This window comes from Pleuronectes platessa, chromosome 16 (assembly GCF_947347685.1).
Source record: "Pleuronectes platessa chromosome 16, fPlePla1.1, whole genome shotgun sequence".
In the NCBI taxonomy this organism is placed as follows: Eukaryota; Metazoa; Chordata; class Actinopteri; order Pleuronectiformes; family Pleuronectidae; genus Pleuronectes; species Pleuronectes platessa.
In genome coordinates this window covers 23,287,857-23,315,316 of record NC_070641.1, presented here as the reverse complement: position 1 = coordinate 23,315,316, position 27,460 = coordinate 23,287,857, and the positions used below count along the sequence as shown (strand labels likewise).

General features: G+C 48.1%; 1 protein-coding gene across 1 annotated transcript; it reads right to left on the bottom strand.

Annotated features, from left to right (window-relative positions):
- Positions 1–293: 293 nt before the first annotated feature.
- On the bottom strand, positions 294–20,503 carry nfixb (nuclear factor I/Xb; the record flags this gene model as incomplete). The annotated part of the gene is given in 11 exon segments (XM_053442595.1): positions 294–429; positions 2,688–2,779; positions 4,469–4,616; positions 5,982–6,157; positions 10,125–10,253; positions 15,204–15,278; positions 17,192–17,322; positions 18,085–18,120; positions 18,414–18,534; positions 19,131–19,205; positions 20,438–20,503. Coding segments are annotated over 11 exon segments (1,064 nt in total), but the record flags the coding sequence as incomplete, so codon positions are not given.
- Between the last annotated feature and the right edge of the window lie 6,957 nt (positions 20,504–27,460).

The window sequence follows — 27,460 nt, the reverse complement described above, 5'->3', positions numbered from 1 at the left end:
ACGTCCTCGTGAAGAAGCAGAAGAAGACGTCTTCGTCCTCCTGCTTTGTGCTGGTTCGGTGGTTGTTTTTCTTTCTCGTCCTCAGGAGAGACGCCTGTTTGTTGTCGTGTCCCTCGCTCCTTCCTGCGTCCTGGCGTCCCCGCGTCCTTTCATTCATCTTTCCATCTTTCCATCGGTGCTCAGAACAGGTCCTCCCTCTGACTGGGTTAATGAGTCCAGAGTTCCTCTGCTGCGTTCTCCTGTGTGGTTTGATTTAGAATCAGGTGAGACGTACTGTCAGTGCCGGTCGGGGGGGCGGGCGGTGGGGCGGTGGGGGGGTTGGAGGACAATTAATCATCCTGCGGGTTGTTTCTCTGTTTGCTTTTTCTGATTGTAAAGAAAGAATACTAGTTGCTGGTTTGTGCACAGATCTTGTCAGAGGAACCAAGACTGAAAGAGAAAAACAGAAAATGTCCATTAATGTCAAAACCAGTGAATATGGTGGAGGAGAAAAAACAAAACATATTTTAACTGAACCACTAGAGACAAAGGGACAGACAGAGCAAAGCTGGGACGGACATGGAACTGTTGAATCAGTTAATGAGATGCGTCAGGAGCTCCCGTTAGATGGAGGAGTCATCAATACATGTATCACACATACATGTATTGTAAAATGATGACTATGTATAACACTTATCAGTAGTAAAAAGTACATGCATATCATAGTAAAGTAAATAAATATGAACAAAAATCCACGTAGGTTTTCTTTATCAGCCTTAGATTCTTTGATTAAAAAGTAAAGAGGACGTAAAAGTTTGTTCATAAGAGAATCTGGAGAAAGTCCAGTTCTCTTGTTCTGTGAGGTTTTTCATTCCTTCCTTGAATTTGACCTTTTGACCTTCAGACGTCTCTTGAGGACAGTGAGGGTCAGAACAGTCGTCTGGACCGTCCCCGTCCATTCTGCCTGTTTCTGGACTGAACCAGCGAGCGGCTGCTAATGGCCGAGCGGCGGCAGGCGGGTCGCCGCCTTCACGTCGGCCCCCCCCCCCCCCCCCCCCTCAGCGTGAGCAGGGGGCACGGGCGGGTCACCGGCCCGTGTGCCAACATTCTAGGAGTCGATGCCTTGGAAACTACTCGACGCCTCCGGAGACGAGGCCTTTTGTGTTGTTTGACTCGATCAGGTCACATGAAGCCCCCCCCCCCCCCCGCTCCCCCGGGCACTGTCCCAGAAGGCCGAGGGGCATTGTAACTTCTCCCTTCTTGGTTACTCTCCCTCTGTGTACACACACACACACACACACACACACACACAATCCATCTATCTCCCCTGAACACTCCCTCTAAACCCTTGGCAGCAGACAGTGACCCCCCCCCCAAAAGCAAACCCCTTCTCAAATTCAAGATCAACTGGTGATGACATCATGTCTGGTTGCTGGGGGTGACGAGACGGCTGGGACGAGACTTCTATAAGGTCCAACCCCCCCCCCCCCCATCTCTGTACCCACTGTATCTCGTTTCCCCGCCGCTCTGCCTGCACTGCCCCACATTGACCACTAGAGGGCACATGGAGCCCAGCCCAGTTCTCCCTCTTCTCTCTTCTGACATGTTCTTTGTTTCTGATCCATCTTCTCTTCCAGTGGATCGTTAATCTCTCGCGTCTCATTCTGACACGTGAGAACAATTAGTGTCGTGTGTTTGGAAAAGTCGAACTTCAGAGTCCGACCGAGAAACTGAACTTCAATAAGAAAAACGTACGAAGAAACGCTGCACGGCCAAAAGTACGTAGAGTGTTTCGTACATGTGCTTTTCTTTACGTGATATCTGGGGGGGGGGATCATAAGGCTGCAGCGTGAAATGATATTTCAGACGATGTGGTGTTTCCTGTTTCCACATGACAACTCTCCTGTGGGAGAAGAACCAGGTCCATTAAAGAAATGATTCTCCCAGTTTGGTGTGAAAGCATTCGAGAGGCCTTCACCCATCATCTTAAATTACCCAGAATCCTCAGGTGTTTAACATTCACCTATAGATATTCTGTCCACGTACTTTTGAGCAAGCTGTGTATAAAGTATCGGGGGTAAACGTTGGTCGGTTGCAGGGAATAAAGAGTTTAATGAGCATCAGGAGCGAGGGAAAGGGAAAGGGAGGAGAAGCGAGAGAGCGGAGGGCAGGGAAACAAGGGAGGGGATCAGCCCAGCAGCTTCAGATGGTTTCCATGTGTCGAGGAGCTGAGCTGAGCTGAGCTGGCTCCAGGCGGGTGTGGTCGGACACTAATGAGAAAAGTACTGGTGGTAATGGAGGAGGCGTATGAACGAGGCGCAGAGCGGTGAAAGGGAAGGAGAAAGTAAAAGGCGGAGAGGAGGGAAGAAGAAGGAGGGAGGGAGGGGGGGGGGTTAAAAGGAGTTAGAAAGTGGGAAAGGAAAGGCAGCATGGAGAGGGAGCGAGGAAAGGAGGCGAGGGAGAAGCCTTGTTGCCTGAAGGGGTCGGCTCCATATGTCCCAGATAAACAGTCGAGCTCAAATGGTGAACCACACACATCCAGTGAAATACAGATGTAGAAACACACTGTGGGATCGAGGGGGAGGAGCGGGGGGGGAGGGAAACCAGCAGCAGGGTTCAGGGTTGGGGGGGGATGAGAACTTGGAGAACTTCCACACAGTCAATACGTTTCCTGAGATTGAGCAGCGGTCAACGACCCGGACTCGTACCTGCGTCTGCTGCGGGATGTTCAGAAAGTTGTTGTCCCGTGATCCGATGCCGACAAACCTGTTGGGAGCTGAGGCGCCTGACGTGGAGTATGCTACGGAAACAACAAGAGGACAAAACAGAGGTCAGAGAACACGTATCTTTGAAGAGGAACACCACTGTTTTACACATTTGGAGCCAGAGTCTGCAGATCAGCGATTGGAGGTGGGGGGGTGGAGCCACAGTAACAAGGTCCAGCTGATAGCCGCTCTCGACCAATCAGGAGTCAGTCTCATCTGTCAATCAGGACATTTCGCCTCGTTTTTATATCATCAAATAACTATTTAAAACCAAACTTATGAAACACTTGAACAAACATCAGTGTGAAAGACCTAAAACTGACTTCTTAGTTTGGTACATGTCAGATCCACTAACATGGAGGATGGAGGGTTGATCACATTTACAGCAGCCAGCCACCAGAGGGCGATCAAGAAGCTTTGACTTCATTTTTAGGGAGCAGTCATGTCGTCCATCTTTATTTAAGACTATGCTGCTCGCAGGTTTAGCTCCTCCCCCTGAATACTGTTTTTATGCTAAGCTAAGCTAATCAGATGCTGGATGTGGTGTCAATCTTCTCATCAAACTTTGGGGAAGAAAGTAAACAAGTGTATTTCCCCAAAATGTGGAACTACAGTTTTAACATTTATCCAGTTAACCCACTCGTTAAAGATGACTGATACGTAAATATGGATTTTAGGTCATCACAACTCCACAGTGAAGTTTGCCAAATCTAGGAAGCAAACAAAGTTCTCCCTGAGCGATTCAGCACCGTTGATCAACTCAGTTGGAGGAGCTTGAGCACATGACATGGAGTTTCAGTCGGGGACATTTAAAACCCACTGGCATCAAAGTCTCTGACAAATTTAGGGCAGTTTGAGGAAGACACCCTCCGGACTCCAGAGCTGGAGTCTGAGGGATTCAGGATGCAGAGAGGGAGAGAGGACAAGAAGAGGACAGACACAGAGCGAGAGAACTGGGACATTCATGAGTGTGGACGACCAGTACACTGTATATATATATTTATATTTATGTGTTTCTGAGGAGAACATACATAAGACATAGAAGACTCTGAGACGCCGACTGGGGGGGTAAAACAAAAACACTAAATTTGGACGAAAGCTAAGAAACAGAAAAGTGCTCCATCCAGTGCCCCCCCCCTTCACAGGTGAGGAAGACAGATGTGTGGTGAGACGGCTATCACTCCTTCACATTAAACACACACAACCCTGGACTGCTCGACAAACATCAGACTAAACAAATCCCACCAAGCTCAATCAATGTCCCAGTTTATACTCGAATGTTTATGAGTCCATGTAAATCAACTGCCCTAAATTGGTGCCTCTTCACGTGACAGAATAAATTAATAATCAAAGTCTTCTCAGGTTTTTTCCGGAGGGTTTGCTGATAAGTCGAGGAGGAGAGCTGGGGCGGGGGTGCACCTTCCACTCCAGACCAAAGAGCCATGGGGCCTGATACAGAACCCTGAGGAGCACCACATCACAGAACGTCTACTCTACTGAGCTCCACTGTTTACTCTGTTTGCTCTGGCTCCTCTGGCCGTCCCAGGGTTACGGGAGGTGGGGGGGGGGGGTGGGGGGGGGGGGTGGGGGGGTGGATGTTGGACACACAGGAACAGTGATGGCACGAAGTCGGAGGAGGAACAACGGCGGGGGTCTTTTCTCTTTGGGATGTTTCAGATTTTTGTTTTGCTGCTGGTTTAGTTTTGACACTGAGGGTCACTTACACGGAGATGCGGGCGAGTGGAGTCCGCCGTCAGGGGGCGTGCTGTTGGGTTTAGAGTCGGGCATGGGGAGGGGCACTGGGCGGGCCACTGGGGGAGGTGGAGGCAGCAAGAAGGAGCCCGGCATTTTGCTCTGGCCGCTCCCGTTTGGCTGCAGACAATACAAATAGGGTCAGGAGGGCGACATGCGACAAGCCGCAGACACGGGGATGAAAAAAGAGGACGCAGCTCGGGAGGTCGAGTCCCAAAAAATATATCCATGACGGAAGGGGGGGGGGATGGTGGGAGAGGAGGTGGTGGGAAACAACAACCAAAGGAATGATACATGTGGACGGCATCTTTTTTATGGAGGTGTGAAAAATAATAATCACCACAGGCACTGATAGGAGTGGGAGCTGAAGGTGAGCGGCTCCACGAGGGAGGTCCGTGGTGGGTGGAGGAGGAGTGGAGGAGGAGGGGAGTGAGCAAATCATTTTGACGGGGGGGTTCGTCCGGAGTAATGGCAAGAAATCAAAAACCAATGGGAGAACAACTCGTCTACACAAACACAACACAACCAACCAACGACAGCAGCACCAAAACAACACAACTCCAAACTCAAACCAGCTAGAAGATGAGGACACACGATGACACAACACAGGGCGGGGGGGGATGCGTGGACCGTGACGGATTCACTCTCGTGCTTATGGTTGTAACGTCGGGGGGGGGAACGGGTGGAGCAGAAGGAACAGTTCAAAACAAAAAATGTGTGTTGGGGGGGGGGGGGGGGGGGGGAGAAGAAGGGAAACATCAGGGACTGAAACAGCAAAATGACACAGACAAGACAATACACAGGTTTGTTCGACCAGCTGCTTTAACACACGCCTGCTGTGTTCACTTGTGTTGCTGTTGTGTATTTGTTTATATTGTAGGTGCATGTACACAGAACAACACGTTTTGGCTAGGCCCTGTTTCTTTAACCCATTTAGACCTGAAGCAACTTCTGCGTGTGTGTACACCTTTAAGGCCGGGAGATGTTTGTTTGTTTGTTCTCAGCTCCGGGAGCGAAGAGGAAGAAGAAGAGGAAGAGGAGGAAGAGGAGGAAGAGGAAGAAGAGGAGGAAGAGAAAGAAGAGGAGGAAGAGGAGGAAGAGGAAGAGAGGATCCCGGCGAGTTTTCCATCTTTAATGGTTTTTACAGAATAATCAGTTTAGTTAAAAAGTCAACAATTTAAACAGAAAGCCAAATATTTGTCTTGTAAATATTGTCTCCTCAGGTGTTAAGTGGCTTATTAGGTCTTAATGGGTTAAACCAATGCTGTTCACATAATTACAGTAAAAGTAGAATATCTCAAAATCTGTAATAAATTCAGTGGTATTTTAATCAGGCCTTTCTTTGCTTCTGTACACATCCTGTTCTTCTATACGTTGCACTGTCAGTATGTTTTATTCAAGCTACACACTTCTATAAGCTTCATATGTTCTTCATCTTAAATTTAAAAAGTAAGAAGCCTTCCTCCCCCCCGGCGCGAGGCCTACCTGTCCAGCGGCCTGCCCCGAACCGTCAGCACAGACGAACTGCACGAACTCCTTCAGGGGGTCCTGTCCCGGGTGGTGGTGGTAGCGGATGGTCGGGTGGGTGAAGTAGGGGCTGGACTGCTGGATGATGGAGGGAGAGGGGAAGTGCAGGGCCGAGGCCGACGCACGGGGACTCCCTGCAAACACAGAACCTGACGTCAGAGCAGCACACGAAGGGAAACCGGTCCCAGAGCGACAGGAAGTCACGACACTTTGATTTCCTGCAGACGGACGAGATGCACCGGGTCGCTAATGAGTGACGGCAAGAACAACAACATCACAACTGGAAACCATAAAGTTCAAATCTGGAACATGAAAGGAACGCTGTCGTTTCGTGGCAAAGCAGATTTTGAGTTAATAGCTATTACGGAGCATTTGCTCATAATGTTTTATGATCAGGGCAGTAAATCTATGCAGCTCCACAGGGGAGGGGGGGGTGGATGTTTACACACATTGCCTTCATATGAGCACACTTACACAATATAACAACCAGTCAGACCTACACACAGACACACACCTGAGAGGGAACAGATTCAGCAGAGAGAGGGGTGAGATCCAAAGAGATGGAAAGAAAGAAAGAGATCATTGAACGTCTTGAAGCTGCTCGCTGGTCTGAGGAAGTGATTCATGTTCATAACGTCAGTGAAGCTGTTTCTGATTCTCTACAATCACAATTAAGGTTTTTCTGTTATTGGACCTGAAAGCCACACATCTGCTCGTTTGTGTGTGTTTGTGTGTGTTTGTGTGCGTCAGGATTCTGACAGTAACTAGCTTTGAATAAAACATTTGTTTTTTATTTGTTTACCAGAGATGAAAACAGAGGAATCAAACATTCTGCATGTAAGAGAAGCTCGTCCACTAACAGGAAGCTAAATAAAACTGTCCAGACCTGAAGTATTTGAACAGTTACATTATTTTGTTATTTTTTTTACATTTGAATATTTCATTTCTGACAAATTTTCTTTTAATTTCACTTCTCGTCTTTGTATCATTTGTGATTTTGACCATGAACTGACACTTGAACGTGTGTGAGAATGATAGTGTAATACTATGTGAGGGAGATATAATAATATATAAATACTTTATGTGTGTGTATATATATATATGTTGTGTATAGAGGAACAGAGTTGTGTAGCTGTCTGAGTGCTTGTGTCCTGACTGGATGTGTGAGAGGAGCAGTTGGTCGAGCCTCCAACACAAAGCCCACTCTGTTCGACCTGTATCCATCACTAAATGTCCTTGATTTGTATTAGAAGCCTGTTCTCCCCTTGTGCCAGTTTGACAACCCCCCCCCCCCCCCCCCCCACACACACACACTCACCACCACCCCCCCCCCTCCCACCCCACCCATCCCGTCCCATCGAGGCCCCCCAGCTGCCCGAGTTGAGCTGCCAACACTCTTTGGTGCTCGCATCTCACACATTGTGCGTTTGTGTAAGTGAGTGTGTGTACTTCACGAAGAGTGCCAACCCTACTGCATTACCCCCCCCCCCCCCCCCAATCCAACAGGGGCCTATGCCTCAGAGCCCAGCGACACCTTGCTCCCATGCCAGGCTGCCTGCACCCCCCCCGTGCAGCGTCTCCCTGCTCCTATAGTCTAATCGCATTAGAGACTGGGTGGAGGCCAAAGGGTGTGGGGGGGGGGTGGGGCGAGGACGGGATGGGGTCGGGTGGTGGTGGTGGTGGTGGTGGCGGGGGAGATGGGTTCAGAGGGAATTCCTCCACCCTCTTCCTTCCCTCCTCTTCCTCAGTGATCCCTTTATTCTGTCAGATGAACTCAGGACATATTCCCGACGTCTTGATTCACGGTTTCAGACGTAAACTCCACAGAACGTCCGGAGAAACATCATCAACGAGCCGGAGAATCTCCTGCAGAGTTTTCACAAGGGAGAAACTCAGCAGAAAGTCTGGAGCCTCTATCTCTGACATTTGTGTTCTCAGCCCGTCCAGACAAGGTCAGGAGATTATCCCAAAACTTGATGTAATTGGTGACACAACTGCAATAAATCATCTGTATTCCCGAACCCTCAGTGATTCAGCCTTTTGGGTCAAGTTCACATTTTGCACCACCGAAGAGACGAATTCACCGAAACCACGTCGCCCGCCGCGCACAGCGCCAACACGCTCCTTCATCCCTCGGCTCCAAACCCTTAATCCCCTCGGAGCTCGTCTTCCACGCAGAACAACAACAGCGCTGACGATGTGGTGAGCACGCTCTCAGGGTTTGTGTAAAAAGAAACAAATCACAGGCGTACAAATCACTACTGCAGGCCACAGTGAGGATGGGATACGCTGTGTGTGTGTCTGTGTGTGTGTGTGTGTGTGTGTGTGTGGAGGTTTGCTGCAGCTACAGGATCAGGGTCTTGTCAACAACCATGGAGGAGGGTTTAATGACACGGCGGTCAACCTCATGGCTTCACATCTGCTCGGTGGCTGAGCAGGCGTTTGATGTAGCCTCACTACAGAACCCGAGCACATGGGCCGATTATCTCCAGTGAACTCCTTCACCGGGTGAGTTCACAAACGAGCACGATGAAAAGAAAAAGGAGAGAGAAAGAAAAGGGGGGAATCTCTCTCGCGATCTGCGCCGCGGTGATAGAATGAAGAGTTTGATTTCTGATGTGATCACGAGCTGCCTCTTGTGGAGGATCAGCTGGTCTGGAGCCTGAGACACGTTCACCCACGAAGACACAGGAAATCTGAGTTCCCACAAAAAAAGAGACGGAACACGAGAGTTGGAATGAAGGAGTAAAAGAAATAAAGGAATGGAAAAGACCCACAGATGGATCAGCCTGCCTGGAGATGGGGGGGAAAGATGAGTGATGCTCTGAGGCCATTAACCCCCCCCCCCCCCCCCCCCCCCGAGGAAATATGTATTCACTATGTTTTTCTGGAATAATACTGTTTATTATTTTAATAGATATTTATATGTCTGGACATAATATGAAACATGATTCACTTTGAAGATGAAGCTCTTCACCTCTCAGTTTGAGTTTGGCTTTGAAGTCTGTGGAAAAGTGTTGGAAGGGACTAATGAAAGAGATGCATTGTGGGAAATGTGGGATCAGTGAGTTTTGTAGCTTCCACCATTCTGAGTACTGGAAGTCAGAATGTGTCATCATGTCATGTGTTGACTTCAGTCTTAATGTCCACACAGTAAACCAGGGGCGTGGGGGGGGGGGGGGGGGGGGGAGTTATTAACTCTTCAAGAACTATGAATGAATCTATTTTATTTTATTATATCGAAGGCTTATTATTTTGAGATCATTTACAAATCAGACGTAATACACACACAAACACACACACACACACACACACAGACACACACACACACACACACACACACACACACACACACACACACACACACACACACACACACACACACACACACACACACACACACCTCAGGAACTGCAACTACCATAAACATTATTTTACGCCTCATTCTAGTATCTGTATATTCTTATTAATGTTAATGTTAGTTTATGTTCATGTCAAGTTTTCTTGCTGCTGTTATTGTTGTTACTGTTTTTAACTGTTTCTCTTTCCATGCTTCTATTATTCCATATTTTTACACTTTACACTCAATATCTATATAGATATAGATATTGACTGTAAAGAGAAGCCTCCTACTTTTCATTGTGCATAAGAATTAAATGAAGATCTTTGAATCTTGCTGATGTGGGATCAGAAAACTCTTTTTCCTGAAACAAACACTTGATTCAAAGAGTAAACAACACTTGGTTTTAAAAACAGTTTTCATACAAATCAAAATGCCACAGTAAGAGGAAGCGTACCACCTGATCCATTGTCCCACTGTAGAAACCACTGTGACCAGTAGCCTCCAACAACAGGCTCAGAAACATCGACACCACCCAGACCCCAGCTCCACCTCAGAGGTCAGAGGTCAGCGCACACTACACGTCTACCTGCCGGCTCGCACTCCCCGACCACGCTCCCACGTCTGAACCACGGGGGGGAGGGGGGAGGGGTGGGGCCGTGTAGAAGTGAGGGGAGGTCGGGGGAGAGGAGAGGGTGGAGGGGGCGATCGGGGTTGGGGGGATGGGGGGGGGGGGGGTTCTGGAGCTGGGTTGGTCTCACCTGGTCTCACTCCCGCCAGCATTGGCAGTGGGTGGTGGGAGAACGCCATGCGGGGGGGCCTCGTCTGGGAGGACAGGGCGCTGAAATCGAATTTCCCCGGCTTCTTAAGAGAACCAGGCGCTGACAGTCCTGATGAAGAGGATCAACAGAGTGGCAGAACAGAGACCAGGGTTTAATCAAACATGGCTGCGGTGCTTTCTTCCACTGAACTCTGAAAACTTATCAAAGAAACTCTTTAAACTGGACGAATCAAAATGGTTTATGATCGAGTGAAGTCAATGGATCCATCGATTGATTCATTCATTGATTGGTTTGATTGGTTTAACATACAGATGGGTCCTCACACTGTCTGTCTCTACGTTCTCCTTCAGGGAGCGGGCCCCAGACGGGGGGGTGGGGGGTCCGGTGAGAGGCCATGTTTTGAAGGAGGGGGGGCTCAGAGTGAGGGGGGGGGGGGGGGGAGACAGGTGGAAGGGGTCGGGGGGTCGGGGGGGGAGGAGAGCTGGGAGATGTGACGTCTTTAACCCACAGAACAAAACCACTGAAGAACAATTCAAACTGATCCCAGAACCACCGGAGCCTGGTGCAGCTCCACAGAGCGACAGACAGCAACCGACCGACCAATCACAGCGCTCGTCTGTAGAGCAAATCAAATCCTGCACGTCACCACAGAGGAACCAAACACACACACTGCACATCAATGACTCCTCTGATGTAGAGCCCTTCTGTGTAGCTGTCAGGTATTTTATGTTACTGCCTTAAGGCATATAGTATTTCATAAAAGAACACACACACACACACACACACACACACACACACACACACACACACAGACACACACACTCAGTCACAAGCTGTTCAGGCCGAGCGGCGAGCACCGGGCAAACCGCCAGTGACGACAGGATGGGAGAGCGGCAGAGAGATGGAGGGAGTGAGGCAGGAGAGGAGGAGGAGTGGTGACGGCACACACACACAAACATATTAAAGTGTCCCCCCTCCGTCTATAAATGTCCACCGAGGCCGGAGGACGGCAGGACGCGTCCCTCGGTTTGGTGAAGACGGGCACGCTAACTACAGGCCCGGCTCACCAGCGACCAGAAACACGACCAGAAGAGAGAGAGCTGCAGATGACAGAGGTTCGAGTCCTCGTGCGGCCGGCTCTGAGGGAACTTAGTTCAATGTCTCGTGATCCAACTTCTGACTTCCAGGTTTTGAGGAGCTGCACCAAACGGTGAATTCGTAACGTGGAATATGAGCAGAAATTAAAAGTGTGGAAAGAAGAATCCATAAACCAGAGGACGATGTAGAAAGGAACATGAGCAGACCTCGTTACTTCCTCTCTGGAACAAACCGAGCTCAAGTTCGCTTCGGATTCGGATGAAAGAATAAAGTGATAAACAACGTTGGCAGGAGAAAGTCCCATAAACAACCAAACAACACAATATTCACACAAATAAAACAAACACACTCAAATAAAGACGTGGGTAATTTCGCCACGGCCCAGAGAGACGTGGAAATAGATTTTATGAGCTGAGCGTATAAAGTCTAACGGAGCAGATTTCTGAAAAGCTTTCTCTTTAATGCTACACTGGGAAATGTTTTATCACTATTTACCCACAATGCTCAGAGGCAGCATGGGCGCAGCTGTGTCTGTGTGGGCACCGACGAGTATAGAATGAGGTGGGCGTCGGCACGTATGCTCGGATCACGTGACTGCAGGTGGGCGGAGCTGAGACACTGAACAGGACGAGAGGACGCTATTCACTGAGGGGATTATGGGTAAATAAATAATAAATCTAGAGCAAACCAAGGAGGCCAATTAGGAAGAGAGAGAAACTCATATTAGAGCTAATACATGAGGTTCTGGTTGCAGTGATTTTCTGACTTTCTCTCAGAGATCAAGAGAAAACAAAAAGCAAGTTGAAATATACTTTTTATGTTTTTATTATATTTGCTGCAGAGAAACCCCCCCGGGGCGAGAACGTGGGTGACAGAGCTGCAGGTCGCTGGTGATCAGACTCAAACGCCCAGTAAAGAATCATAATAAAAACAAAGTGGAGTGGAGAGCAGCTGAACGCTCTAAAACAAAAAAGCCTTCATAAAAAGTTACAGGATGATAAAAAGTATAAGAGCGTTTTCTCCAGTCAGCAGCGTGGACTCGTCCTCCATCTGGAGCCGATAGCTCACTTCCAGAGTCGCTCGTTCATCATGAGCAGCTTCCTCTTCTGTGGAGGAGCTCTGTGTCATCACCGGGAGAATCCTGGGGCTCAGATCACCCTGCATTCGTTAAAGTCGAGTTTCATAACTCGATTCAAAATGACATGAACTCTGGGGAATATCTGCTCACGTGGGGTCGGGACTTTCTCCGGAGTTTGACTTTCACATGATCACAAAACACGGGAACACAAGATGGCAGCGTTCACATCCATGATGGCTTCATGTCCCGAGGAAGAGGAGACGCGTTGTGCGTCCTTGTGTTGTCTTTGTCTACACTGCTTGGATTCTGTTCTTTATGAATGGTGTGTATTCATAAAGCATCAATAACACACTGTCAGGAGCAATTCACGATTCTGTATCTTGTCCCAGTTCACTTCCACCTGCGTGATGGGGGAGACCGGGATCGAACCACCGACCTTCTGGTTAGAGGACAACCCGCTCCACATAACAGATTGCACAGCATTGCAACCACAGACTTCCTGTGTGTTGTGAGTCCTCCAGCTTATGGGAGTGGAACATAATATTACATTTAATACTACAGCAAACTGAGGTTATTCCTTAATTAATATGTTGTATTAATATATAAGTGTGGATGTTAAACACATGACTCTATATATAATGAAGTATTGGGTCTGAAATGTGGTTTATTAACATTAAGTTGAATTATTCTTGTAGTATTTTAGTATATTTTGTGACATTTAATAATTTGTGGCTCATGAGCTGCAGATGGAGTCAGAGCAACATCCACGATTTCAAACATTTGGATTCATGTCTCCAGCTCCGTTGTGGGACGACTGGGAACCAGCACATCCCAACTTCAATCACAAACAGCTTAGAACAGCCTTAAATTATACATTTTGTTTTTAGTCTCTGTGATTTTTCACTAATTAGTTCGTATCTCGCTGAAATATCTGCTGGTGACGATCAGCTAACGAGGCCCAGATGCCCAATGAAAGCTTTGTCTGATAAAGAAACAGAAGTTACTCTGATCTCTCGCTTAATCTGTGTGTGTGGGGGTGTGGTGTGTGTGGGGTGTGTGTGTGTGTGTGTGTGTGTGTGTGAGTGAGTCTGCACACACACACACACACACATACACACACACACACTTGCTTGTTCTACATTATTTCTGTGTCCTGGCACTGTATGAGCAGACTGGCAGCCAATTGCTCCCATGACCCTCTAGTCTTGCCACACTAACAAGCTGGCGACCACACAACCCCCCTCTCTCTCCGCTAGTGTGCACACACACACTCACAGACACACACACAGACACACACACAATGAAAAGAGAAACACACACTTGTCAATCAGGTAAGAAACAATGAACATTATCAAAGTTGTGTCCGTCATTAACTGAGCAACGTGAGGACATCTTAACACACACACACACACACACACACACACACACACACACACACACACACACACACACCACCAGGAAATAAGCAGGGATTCTACGTCAGTATCAAAATGCTAAGTAGCCCCCCCCCCACTCCCTTACTGATGCAGGTCTTCCCACCGAGGAGCAGGAGGAGCAGGAGGAGCAGCAGGAGCAGGAGGAGCAGGAGGAGCAGGAGGAGCAGGAGGAGGAGGAGGAGGAGGAGGAGGAGGAGGAGGAGGAGGAGGAGGAGGAGCAGGAGGAGCAGGAGGAGAGAGACTCAGACTTAATGATGAATCACATGATCACCTGTTAAGCCTCAGAGCTTTTCACTCAGGTAGAGAATCACCTCCGGAGCAGGGGGCTGAGGCAGAGGCCCTCCCCTTCCCTCCTCCCCCCTCCTCCCCCCTCCGCCTCCCTCCACCCGTCTCCTCTCCTCCTCTCCTCATCCCTCACTCCCAACACCATCACCACCATCACCAGAACAGATGTCTGCTGTAACCCAGTAGCTCCCTTCACTGTAGACACATGGAGGCGCCATCTGGACCGGAACGCTGCTCCACTCCAGATTGGGGAGTGAGTGCACGTGTGTGTGTGTGTGTGTGTGTGTGTGTGTGTGTGTGTGTGTGTGTGTGTGTGTGTGTGTGTGTGTGTGTGTGAGAATGTAAATCAGAGTGCGTTTCAGTATAGTTTTGCATGTGTGTGTGCGTGTGCCTGCCAGTTGTGCGTGTTAGTGAGTAAGCATGTCTCGCAGACAGACGGTGCCGTGTGCGTTCACGACACACCTGAGTGCCTTGAGTTGTGTGTTATATTGTGGAGTCAGGTGTGCGGCAGGTGGGACGTCTCGGCTCCGTCTCGACATCCGGCTACACAAACTCCTCGTCCCCCCCCCTCTGTGTGCATCAACGCTCGACAACAACATCACAACACCCGGAGCACTTAGCCCACAAACTCACTACGTCTCAGAAAACTCACAACACAACAATGTGTTTTCTGGGATATGATAATGCACATAATCACACAATTAAAATGCAGTGTGTTGTGAGTCAGACAGTGTGCAGCAGTGTTGCGGATGTTCTGAACGCACCAGGGAGGTTTTCATTCTGCAACATGTCTGATCTCAGAACAGATTTACAACAGCGTCTCTGAGGCAGACGGGCGGAGGATGTTATGGAGCTACCGGGCAACCAAAAGGCTTTGGTGAACCCACAATGGACAACAGCAGACATCTGGTAGAAACACAACCCCACCCAGCAGCAGCATAGAGAGAGAGGAGGAGAGGAGGAGAGGAGGAGAGGAGGAGAGGGAGAGAGGAGGAGAGGAGGAAGGAAGAGGAGAGGTAAACAGCTCACAGAAAGTGAAAACAGACTTGAATACATTGACAGACAGAGAGAGAGAGAGAGACACACACACACACAAGTGGAGGACGGTGTGAGCGGAGCACGTTGACATGTACACACAGTAAAATGTTTTAATGTTCTAACCATGGTAAGGAAACTGCACTCCATCGTTCTCATGCTTAATCTTCCTCTCCTGCACACTGGCCAAATGGTGCTGCACTGAAAGGCCAAACAGGGGAGAAGGGAAGAGTTAACAACGGAGGGAGAGAGAGAGAGAGAGAGAGAGAGGGAGAGAGAGAGAGAGAGAGGTGGTTAGATAATGGGCAATGGGGGATTTAAATGTTATGGAGTGCAGCAAGTGTCTATTAAATAGTTACATCATTACTGTGTTAAAATGGCAGCATGTGAGTGGGAGCTGGAAATTTGATGAATGCATGAGACTTTATTTATTTGAATCCCTGAGGTCAAGTCCTGAACCCGGGAGACACACACAGGACGTCTCCTGTGAGGACGTGGTGAAGGTCAGACTGGGATTTAGGCTGAAGGGTGAATGAAGCTGAGAAGTTACTGGTTCCACAGGTTCTGCTGAGAGAACTCAGAGGGATGTGGCTGGTGAGACTAATACTAAAGGCCACTAAAGGTTATTCAACCCTTTTACATAAGAGCATTAACGTCTGGCTGAATATTAAGTTCATATATATATTATATTATTCTAAAAGTGCAACCTGAGGAAACAGCTGGTTAGCTTAGCTTAGCACAAAGTGGAGACCGGCTCCTCTGACGCTCAGTAATTAACTTCTTGTTTTTAAACGTTTCCCTCAAAATCAAAACCTGCCTCTGATTGGCGGAGGTCAGAGCAATGAGAGTGACGATTGGTTTGGGTAGAGTATCAAGGTCAGCCAATCAGAGGAAGGGTAGGGGCGTGGCTTTGTCGATCTCAGGTGAGAAATTAAAATATGCGTAACTGCTAAAGCTAGTTGGTTGAGCTTATCTTACACTGTACGTTTATAAAGATGGACGCCATGACAGCTGCACTACAGGTTGTAAATCCCACCTCCTCCATATTAATGGACGGGACAAAATCAAAGTCAAATAAATTCTTCTCAACGATGGTGGAGGTTGTTTTTGCAAATAGATTTAACTTTAATATCTGAATGGACAAACCACTGGGGGCAACTGGTGATTTCCATGGGATTTGGATGTGTGTGTGTATGTGTGTGTGTGTGTGTGTGTGTGTGTGTGGGGGGGGTCTTATCAAGTTGTGAATGGAGGAAGGAGATGATGATGATGAAGGGGGTCATGTGATGAAGGGGGAGGGTCAGGCTGGAAAGCAGAAGTGGTGGAAGGAGGTGAGCTGTGGCTTCTGGTCCATTTCAATTCAGAACTTAACAACTGAAATTATCTGTGTTTATGTCCCGGTACAGTTTGTCTGGAGCCGGGGTCAAAGGTCGTCGAGGTCTCGAGGTCACGATGAAGACGTTGAGTTCAGTGTCGACCCTTCAGTTAGTTTCTCACAAGAGTTTTCAAACTTTTTGTTGTGACCTTAACTCTTCTCCCTCGATGAGAGCAGCCGACACATCTCAGTTAATGAGCTCTCATGTGTCAGTGACTCTCTGGAGCCACTGTGAGGGAGGGGGGGTGTGGGGGGGGGCATCGTCAATCATCGGAAATGAGCCGTGAACGTTTTGCACCTCCCGACTAACCGCTGACCCCTGTTGTTTGTCCAGGGAACTCCTCGTTTCTCTTCTGATTTATGGACTTAATAAAGAATAATTGAATTTATTATTATTTCAACAGCTTGAAAACTAGTTAGTCGAGTCGTTTAAGTTGACTGACATCATTTTTTTAAAAGCCTGTTTGTATCCAAACAAAGATTTAAATAATTATCTAATCGTTCTTTAACGTTAAGTTTTCAGTGGCTTTAAAATTCATTTACAAGCCTGAAGGGAAACAGTCTCTTCTGCTGCAGCCTCATCAGAGCTTCACCCTCAGAACCAGTTTGTTAATCCCTGCGTCTGAACCCAAGTGGACCAGGGCCAAGCTCCTGGAGAACATCTGGAATGAGGTGTGTGCAGGGTGTGATGAGGAGGTGGCGGCAAAGGGGGGGGGGGGGGGGGGGGGGGACTACCTACCTGCATCCACGTCGTTAGGCCAGCCGCTGGACTGAGAGCTGCTGCCGGCCGCCGGGGAGCGGCCCGAGTAGAAGACATCGTCCACCGGGCTCTCCATCTCACTGTCGTCAATGGACTTGCGCTTGTTGGAGCTGAGAGGGAAGGAGGAGATGTTTGTTTAACGCTTGAAGGAGGAGGTGAGGGAGGCATGTGAGGTAGCTGACCCCGAGGAACCTTTCAGAGAGAAAACGGACACACAACAAGCTACCTGACTGTTCTCACTGAAGCTAACACTGATGTTCAGACTCTGTTAAACGCCCTCAGTGCATTTCTATGGCACATGAGGGCAAAGTGGTTTTTCCCCTGCGTGTAGAAAGAACTCAAAATGTAAAGAACTCAGAATGTAAAGAACTCAAAATGTAAAGAACTCAAAATGTAAAGAACTCAGAATGTAAAGAACTCAGAATGTAAAGAACTCAAGATGTAAAGATTTCCATGCAGCGTTGTGATGTTTTAGGTTTCAGTCCAGAGGCGGACAAAGCAACACAACTGGAGACAGTCAGACACACACAAGGCCAGATTTCATTCAACACACCGTATCCATACAGGCCTGAAGTGACACTGTGCTGGAAACCGAGCTGAGGAGAGCGTGCACTGTGATGCTGGAATACATTCCTGTGTGTGTGTGTGTTTGCAGATTCTTATAGACTCACACATCTGCCACCAATAAAATACAAGGGGAGGAGGGGGGGGTTGTGAATGTACAGCGATCCTGAATGTTTATATATGTGTGTGTGTGCGCTTGTGTGCATATCTGTGTGACAGCATGCGTGTGTGGCTTTTGTGCGATGTGTGATGCAGGGGTCTGTGTTACATTAGTATCAAGGGAGACATTGGGTAATGAGTGTAACTACCTCCGTGGGAGACTTGCATAAAGCTCCATTTCAGTCCTGCAGCGTAAGATGAGCGGGATTGGACGACGGAGGGAGAGCGGGGCGGGTGGGGGGGGGAAGAGAGAGAGACAAAGGACACAGACAGTGTGACAGACAGTTCGGTGGGAAAGTGAGAGGGAAGGAGACGGATTAGTGACGGAGGAGGAAGAAGAAGGGAAAGAGCAGAGCAAGTTCAGCAGGAAGGAGGTTAGAGGATCAAGACATGGAGAATATTAGTTCAGAAAAACTACAATCTGGGGTGTTAATATTTATGGATGAGTGTGTGTCTGTGTGTGTTTGTGTGTGTGTACCTGGTGGAGGGGGTGGAGGTGATGGAGCGCCGGCCCAGGGTCACCTGGTTGATGTTGTAGTATCCAGGGCTGTCCAGGTCGGCCAGGGAGAAGTTTGGGCCTGACGCTGTCGCCACCGGGGCTGAGACGCACACACACACACAGACACACACACACACATCACAGACACACACAAATACAGAGAAGAATATCAGAACACTTGCAGCTTGGAAGCGACAAACTGTTCACAACTTAAGATGAAGCTGGTGTTGTGTCATTTCTTATTGTTAAGACGATTCTTAGCTCAGCAGGGATTCTAAATAAAAAGAACTTTTCTCAGTGGACAGAAGTTTTATTCTCTAAACTCTCATCAGGAGCCGTCTTCGGTCCTGGTCTCTATTAGCTGCAGCTTCCTGACACCAGGCTGCTGCTGCTCGGGGCTTCAGAGTCAAACTGGAACAATGCCTCTGTGTTTTTATGGAGTAACTTCATCCTCATATGTGCTGAACACCAGTGGATCTTCTGCCATGTGTCAGAACCTTCAGCCCCAGAAGCATCAGTCACTACTAAAGACGTGGAAGAGGAATGAAACTGTGCGTTGTTGGGTACATGTGGTGTGTCACAGTGTGCGTGTGTGTGTGTGTGTGATTAGGTCGGTATGAACTTGTGTGTGTGTGTGTGTGTGTGTGTTAGGAGGTTCTCTGGAAAGTGAAAGGAGAACGTAGAGCGGTTACTCACTCTGCGACACGCGGACCAGCTCGGCTACGTTCCACACGCCTGAAGTCACGAAGCAGTCCTGGAAACTCAAGTGGCCTAAAGAGAGAGAGAGAGAGAGAGAGAGGAGAAGAGTGTGTGTGTGAGCAGAGAGCAGCACAAACCAAACATGCATACAATTACACACACACACACACACACACACATGTGCAGGGAGCTGAAAAACATGTGTGTGGCGAAGGCCTGACACGCTGCCGGTGTCATCCCATCGAGAACCATGTGTTTCCCATCAGATGCTACAGGCCTGTGTACATGTACATTTTGTTCACAACACACAATCAGGCCCATATAATATCCACATGGCAGCTATACAGTTTAATGTCTAATGCACATGTATCATAAACCTCATGGTTACGGTGTATGTGGCGTGCACACACACACACACACACACACAGTCACACACACCGGTTGTGTGTTGGTGTGTAACAAAGCCCAGTAACTGGTATTTATGAGCCACTTCCTGCGAGTCCATTGATGCAGTAACTTAAACCTCAAAAGGGGAAAAATGTGTTTTATCACAACGTGGGTGTTGACTTCACGACTTCTGAGGCTCCACGTGGTGTCTGTCGCTCCGGCGCTGGACGGTGGTCGCTCTGCCTCGGACCGCTCTACCACGTGTGACGCTGACCACCGGACAGAGCGTCGCTGTGTGAGCGGCAACTTAACGTCTCTCTTTTTGTAAATACGGTGATTTCATGTGAGAGCGACCCTTCCTCCCTCTCTCCACACCTCCATCACGTCTCTCTTCCCTCTCTCTCTCTCTCTTTATCTCTTAATCTCTCTTTTTTACCTCCATCCCTCACTTTCCTCCTGTTCTCCGTCCCTCTCTCTCTCTCTCTCTCTTTATCTCTTAATCTCTTTTTTTACCTCCATCCCTCACTTTCCTCCTGTTCTCCGTCCCTCTCTCCCTCTCTCCCTCTCTCCCTCTCTCCCTCCCCGTCTAGGGTTAACCACAGCGGGGACGGCTCATGAGGTCAGCGCTCGGCTCGGCAGCGGCCATGTGGTTCCCATCTTCCAATAACGTCAGTGTGATTTATGAGTGGCCCGCCACAATCCCAGCTCGGCCCCGGCGCTACAGTACCATCAGCTCTCCTTACCATAATAAACTTAGACCCAACTCTGCTGGGACACACTCGCACACACAGAGAGGCCTGTGTGTAGGGGGGTGGGGAGGGGGGGGGGGGGGGTGTATACACTGTACGCACACGTGTGTAGATGTGACTGCATGTAGGCACACGTATGTAAAACATGTTTATGAGTCGTGAACTCACCGTTGGCCGGCGGCTTGACGTCTGTGTCTCCTTGCTGGTTGGAGTTGTCTGATTGTCCTGATTGTTCTGAAAGACAAGGAAGAGGAGAGAGAGACGCTCAGTCAGGTGGACAGATGTCTGGACACTAGTCAAGGTTGTGTGGGGGGGGTGGAGCTTTAATCCATTCTTTCCACTGAGGAGAGACAGACGTGGGCCTGAGATTAAAGAAGGGAAGATGCATATTCCATTCAGGTTGAACCTCAGTTCAAAGTCATAAAATGTTTAATATTTCTGTTTTGTGAAACGATTCGTTCTGTTTTCTTTTAGAGACGGCGTATGAGTTTATTTTATTCATATGTTCTTTTTCCTTTTTGTAAACCGTTCTTCAGCAGACTGAGAACAGTTTGGAGTTTGAAAAAAAACACACATTCTCACTCACACACACACACACACACACACACACACACACACACACACACACACACACACACACACACACACACACACACACACACAGACAGACACACACACACACACACACACACACACACACACACTCACACACCTGTGTCTACATGACGTCAGACGACATTACATCGGTTTCCTGAAGACTTAATTATTTCCCAACCTAAACTCAAACTTAACTTAATCTAAAAACACGTCTTCACCTTAAAGTTTAATGATTTACATTATGGGGACTTTTTGTATTATTATTTTGTAATACATTCACCACACACACACAGACACACACACACACACAAAATAAGGACTATTGGCAGAATTCATTCCCTCGGCTCTCACCCTAACCCTTAGAACGTGGGTCAGAAAGTGAGAACTGGCTAAAATGTCCTCAATCATAAGTTCTGGGTTCTAAATGATCCTCATAAAGATATCTGTACACACACACACACACACACACACACACACAAGGCCTTTGACACTGCACGCTGGGTAAACTGGTCCCAGGACAGCTCGGCTGACTGGTGAGTTGAGGTGTACTTGTAAAGTGTCGGGGGGTTGTTTGGATTGCATCTCCTGTGTTTTTGCTTCACGTCCAGAGCGGCCGGCCGGCACAGAGCTGCCTGCTTCAGCGAGTTTAGTTTGGCCCAGCGGCCGCCATTCTTCCTCCGGTGCGTCATGCAGCCGCTCACGGTTTTATGGTTGTATCATATATACCAATTACCACAGAGCACCGGAGCTTTAAGGCCGTCCTGGGCCGAGCGTCCCGAGCCAGAGCGCAGCCCCCTCGCAGCCGGCACCGGGGCCCCTGCATCTGAACCTCCTCTAAGCCCAAATCAGCATCCTAATCTTGGGTGGCATTAGCCGGCTGCGTGCCAGCAGACTGCGGCTCGGCCCGGTCGCTCTGCTGCCAGAACCACGACAACACCGACGAGACAAACACAAGCACCTCGGCACCCAGGGTCAGAAATAGGAGGCAAAACACAGGGATCGAGTTTCTGTTCTGTCTGGCAAACGCCCGTCCCTCAGTCTGCGGCCGGGAGAGTCCATCCTCACGTCTGTCCTCCTCCCTCTGTCCCTCTGTCCCTCTCTCACTCCTTCCCTGCTTCTCTTTCTCTCTCTCGTGCTGTCGCTCTGTGAATCCTGGCAGCCATCTTAGCGCTTTGGCAGCCATCTTAGCTTTGGCGGTACCCATGCATTCCTGCTAGCTGACGGCACACCCACGAGCACACACACGTGCACACACACACACACACACTTGCTCTCTCTCTCACACACACACACACACACACACACATACACACACACACACATACAAACAGGCCCAATGGTCTTAAAGATAAAAAGACCTACAGAGGATGTCTGATGCTGATGGAGTAGCGATGAAGCCACTGGGACGTTTGTCTGGAGACGAGTGGACGAGGTAAATAAGAGATGATCCCAGTGGGTCGGACTCGCTGGTTCAGCACAGAACCAGTACCACGAGGAGACGATTCCAGGAGAATGAAGGTGATCTACTGGGAGCAGATGGAGCCGATGGGGCCTCAGCGCTCACACCGACGCTCTGGATGACGCATTTCACCACCAGCACAAACCGTTAAAAGCCATTTAAACCAGTTCGCCTCGGAGGAATCTCCACGAGAACCAGCGAGTGCGCACGTGTCGCCGTGTGGACCGGCAATTAGTTGGGATGGAGAAGATAATGTCGCCCACTGGCACGCGCTCAATGTGTTGTTTTGTTTAAGTATTTCTTGGCAGCGAAGCGAGCGGCGGTGGCGGCGCGGCGCGGAGGCGGAGCGGACACCAAATCAGTCGCTCTGCAATTTAAGGTGTTAAATATTCTCCGGTTTCATTATTTACACACGTTTTTCAAACTTCTTTTTTTCCTGGCAGCACGTGAGCAGAGATTCATCTCGATAAGTTACCATACGCTCGAGTCGTCGCTGCCACACGGAGCGGGGGGGGTAATTGGAAACTGTAAAACATGCACAGCATCATGTCAGATGTGTTGTGATGAAGCTCAACACAATTAAAGAAAAATGTATTAAAACAATAAAGCTGCGTTTCCCACTTTTCAGGAATGAAGCCAAAAGTATCCAGAAACAAACGCGTCCATCTTGTGCGTCTGGAGCCAGATTCTGAACAGAAGTGATATTTTACAGCTTCAAATAACTAATGAAAACTGAGCAGAGATCAGTGAGATGAGAACAAGCATCTTTGTGTTGTTTTGTATTTAGGAGCAGAAATCTCTTTCTTCTTATTCCATAAAGTTAAAAACAGAACTGGGATCTGACTCCCTGTGCAGGATGTACATGAGTGTGTTTCATTTCTACATACACGTGTGTGTCCATGTATAGAATGCACAGTATATTGTGTTTGTGTGTGTCCTAAATAAGTTGACTGTACAGGAGTGTGTTTGTGTGGCTGCATCAAAACGACGAGACACACTCTTGTCTCATTGTGAACAATAGAGAGGCTGTGTATTATTATCATCCTCCTGCTCCTGCTGATGCTCCGTGGACCACCAGCAGGGACAAATCACTGCCAGCGGCAAACACACACACACACACACACACACAGACACACACAAGCAAACACAAGCAAACACACACGCACACGCTGCGGTGTGTGTAACCACATTTATTAGCATGTTGGTTCAAATGCCTGCACGTGCACACACCAAACATGGACACACATGCTTCCCAAGCACAAACATGCTGTTACACACTCAAACACACACTCAGACACACACATTTAAACACAGATGAATCACCCTTATCTCTTGCACACAGTCGCCCCAAGGCCCCCTGCACACGCCCCGCCTGAGATAATACAACACACACACACACGCAGGTCATCAAATATACCATGCTATAGCTCTAATGACACACATACACACACACACAGACACACACACACACACAGTGGCCGCCTGGTCAGTGTACAGTCACAGCTTCTTGACACACTCCTGCAGTGTGTGTACACAACAGTTAACACCGGCGCTACATTTGTGACACTGCAGCTGCAGACATGAGGCTAATGGACACACACTCAAAGTCACACTCACTTAATCTCACAATTCATCATACTCACAGACACAAAAACAACACACTGCACGTACACACACACACACACGTGCAACCCATTTAAAGACACTCGAAGGTTAGATTGCGCACACATGCTCGCTCGCTCTGCACGTCGCTGCTGCTAATGGACTCGTGTATTGTGCTCATATTCATACACAAGAGCCGTCGCACACTTTACGCAAATTAACACAACGGCTCTGAGTGTTTGTTTGTGCATCACGAGCGCACGTGAGCAAACAGGCCGCCGGTCGTAATGTGGACTAAGTGACGGGAGCTTTTCAGACTGATGTAAAAATCAAACTGGAAATAAAATGTGCACAGCTTTTTAAAAACTTTGTGTTCATCCTTCCTGGTTTATCTGCACGGAGGATTCTATAGTCAATGATTTTCAACAAATTAATTATTCTTTATTATTCTTCACGAGATTTACTGAACTGATGTTATTTCAGAGTTGGTTAAACAATGGACAGACCCAAGTTCACAACTTTTCAATATATAAGCTCTTTAATTCATCTCAATATAAAGCATGGAAGCAACAATAACGAATGTTGTACTTTTACTTTGAAAACAAACAGGAAGTGATTCTATTAATGTTGCTGCCACGATGGAGATCAGCACCAGCAACACCCGAGAATATCTGTCTCAGTCCGATACGGTGAAATAATAAAACTAACTATCACAATGACCTGGCGGCAAATTTGAGATTGGATATCTGGAATATGTTGATATTCAAAAAATGTACGAGTTGCATTATGGGAAGTGTAGGACCACCCTCACACCCCCACCCCCGGTGAGCTGTGTCATTCAAGGATAACTCTGCAGACACGGCTCAGTTCACAGTGAAACGATAGAGGCCTCTTCCTCCGACGGGCCCAGAGCCCTGAGAACAAATCTACTACTGTTCTCTCGCTCTTCATCTCTCTCTCTCTCTCTCTCTCTCTCTCTCTCTCTCTCTCTCTCTCTCTCTCTCTCTCTCTCTCTCTCTCTCGTTCACTCGCTCGTGCTCCGACACCCCCGCACCCTCCCCAGCTCCTCTAGATCCTGCAGAGCTGCTCTCAGACCTGCACTGAACTCTGGGTAATCTCCTGACATCACCTGGAGTGTCTCCCTTCCTGATAATGTCCAAGTGAGTGAATGTGAGGACGATATCATCAACACACAAAGAGCAAAGAGAACACAAATGTCCAGGGATGAGGAGCCACACACAACATGCAGTACATGTACATACATGGAGTACTACATGTAATGAAGCACGTATATATGCAGGGTTCTAAGTAGAGCACGAGTCATGAGGGCGAGCAGCACAAACTGACTCACACATACAACACTGTGCTTCAGTTTAAGTTTATATGTTTATCTCCACCTCCCCCCTCCCCCCTGCTCCCCCCCCCTCCCCCAGCCTCTGGATAAAGACACAGCCTCCCCAATTGGGTTTCGCTTAAGAGGTTTATCAGTATGTTGCTAAACATTCTGACCTTTTTTTTTTAAATCTTTAATGCGCTTAAAATGTTCCGAACGCTCCTAATCCCCCCGGCGATCCCACACAGATGTTCACTCGGCTCTTTTATTGGACTTCATTTTATCTTTTTTTCTTCTTCTTCTTCTCCTCCGCCTCCTTCATCCTCCTCACATCCCCCCCTCATCTTCCCTTCCCCCCCCCCCCGCGCTGTCTTTTTGCGGATTCGTTTTGTGGGTTTTGCACCGACGCCTCATCGGCCTCTGAGCAGCTGCCCCTGAACTTCAAGCCTCCACAAGTGAAGCTGGTTCTGAGTCTGTGTTTGAAGTCGTTGGTTCTTATTGGACTCTGTAGTGACGGGGTTCTGACCCGTGAGCGACCCCGGCTCACTGAGGCCCCCTTTAGGTTCAGAGGATGCAGGACGCCTCATCCTCCAAAAAGGTTAACGGCAATATATCACATACTTGTTTCATTAGATAATGAACAGTGTAGTGATAAGTAATAAGATGAATAAAGGTCATACAGAGTTTCTGCTGAGCAAAGAGTTCAGTGCAACAGCTGTTTCAGTCACTGCCCTTTTATTTACATGTGTTCTAACAACGTGGCCCCGAAGGGGCATGACATGAGGGGTCGGGGGACACTGAAGAGGGTCGAATAGAATTTAATAAACAATTCTAAATATCATATTTTACCCAAACTATTTTAAATAATAACAATATACATTTTCTCTGTGTCCATATGATCAAGGGAGGGATCCAGGAAATGTTCTTTCTTTAACTTAGAACATCTTTCAACACTTCTCAAGAAATAATGCAGAGATCTTTATAAAAGATAATCAGGTATGTGTGGAGTAATAATATCTATGAAGAGATGACGGTCAATCAAGGTGTGTTTTCATATTGTGTGAATGTTTCCCCCTGAAAACTAAGCAAAACAAGACAACAATATGAAACAGTGCAACCAAAAATAATATGATCAAGAAAAAATATAAATTACAAAAATTAAATAAAAGGGGATAAATTACCAATAAAATCTAACAAACCCTTCTTATCCTGTTTTTAAACTCTAAAGCCAAGCAGCTGTTAGAACTAGTTTATTTCAACGTCTTCCTTTAAAAGCTCCGTCAGCTACAAACCACCTCCAACAGGAGACTGAAGCAAACCGGGGTCAACACATCATCTGAGAAGCTTCTCGCTCATCAAACTTCTCCTCTGAGCTGAGCAGCACATGACGTTCAGGTTTTCAAATGTCGGTTTCAATGCAGCACTTGTTTCTGAGCTCTGAAAGACTGAAAGAAAAACACTTTCTCTTAAAGAACGGATTTTCCCTTCAGCTCTTTTGGGCGTTTTCCTGGGAAGTTCATTTGGACCCTTCATCCACACCCTGCCTGTGAAACCAGCAGCTTCTGATTCTGGCAGTTCCTCCGGAGCTTTGGTGTCAGAGCAAACCCCCGTCTCTCCAATCCGGTGAAACATCCAGAACCGGTTCCTTCATGTTCCTACTTTTAGCGAAAATGTGACAATAGTGCATCAGCGTGTAGCCGCGTGTGTAAGTGCATGTGACAGCACAGCAGGGGGCACTGTGATTAATCGTGAAATGTGTTTTTCGGTGCTGGTGGTGCTGAAGTGTGAATGTGTGGGCGTGACACTATAAATACATCACTCGGTGGCCGTGGATGTGTGACCGTGTTTTATATATGTTTACGATAGTGTGTCTGTGTGCAACGATTTCTGGAGAGCACATGTCGAGGCACAGTCGGAGATAAGCGTGTAAACATCTGTGACTGACAGGTCTGAGCAGCGGCGTGTGGGAGGGAGACAGCGGCCTTTTATTAAAACACGTACGCATGCGTGTGCATTAGCATGTGGAGCGGCTCGTGGGAGGATCTGCACGTGCACTGCCCCCCCCCCCCCCCCGCCCCCCGTCTATACACTGTGTGGGAAAGTTCAATAAACTGAGAGGGATAATTCTGCGTTAGATGCACATCTGTGTTTTTGTGTGTATATTAGTGCATTTGTGTGTGTGTGTGTGTGTGTGTGTGTG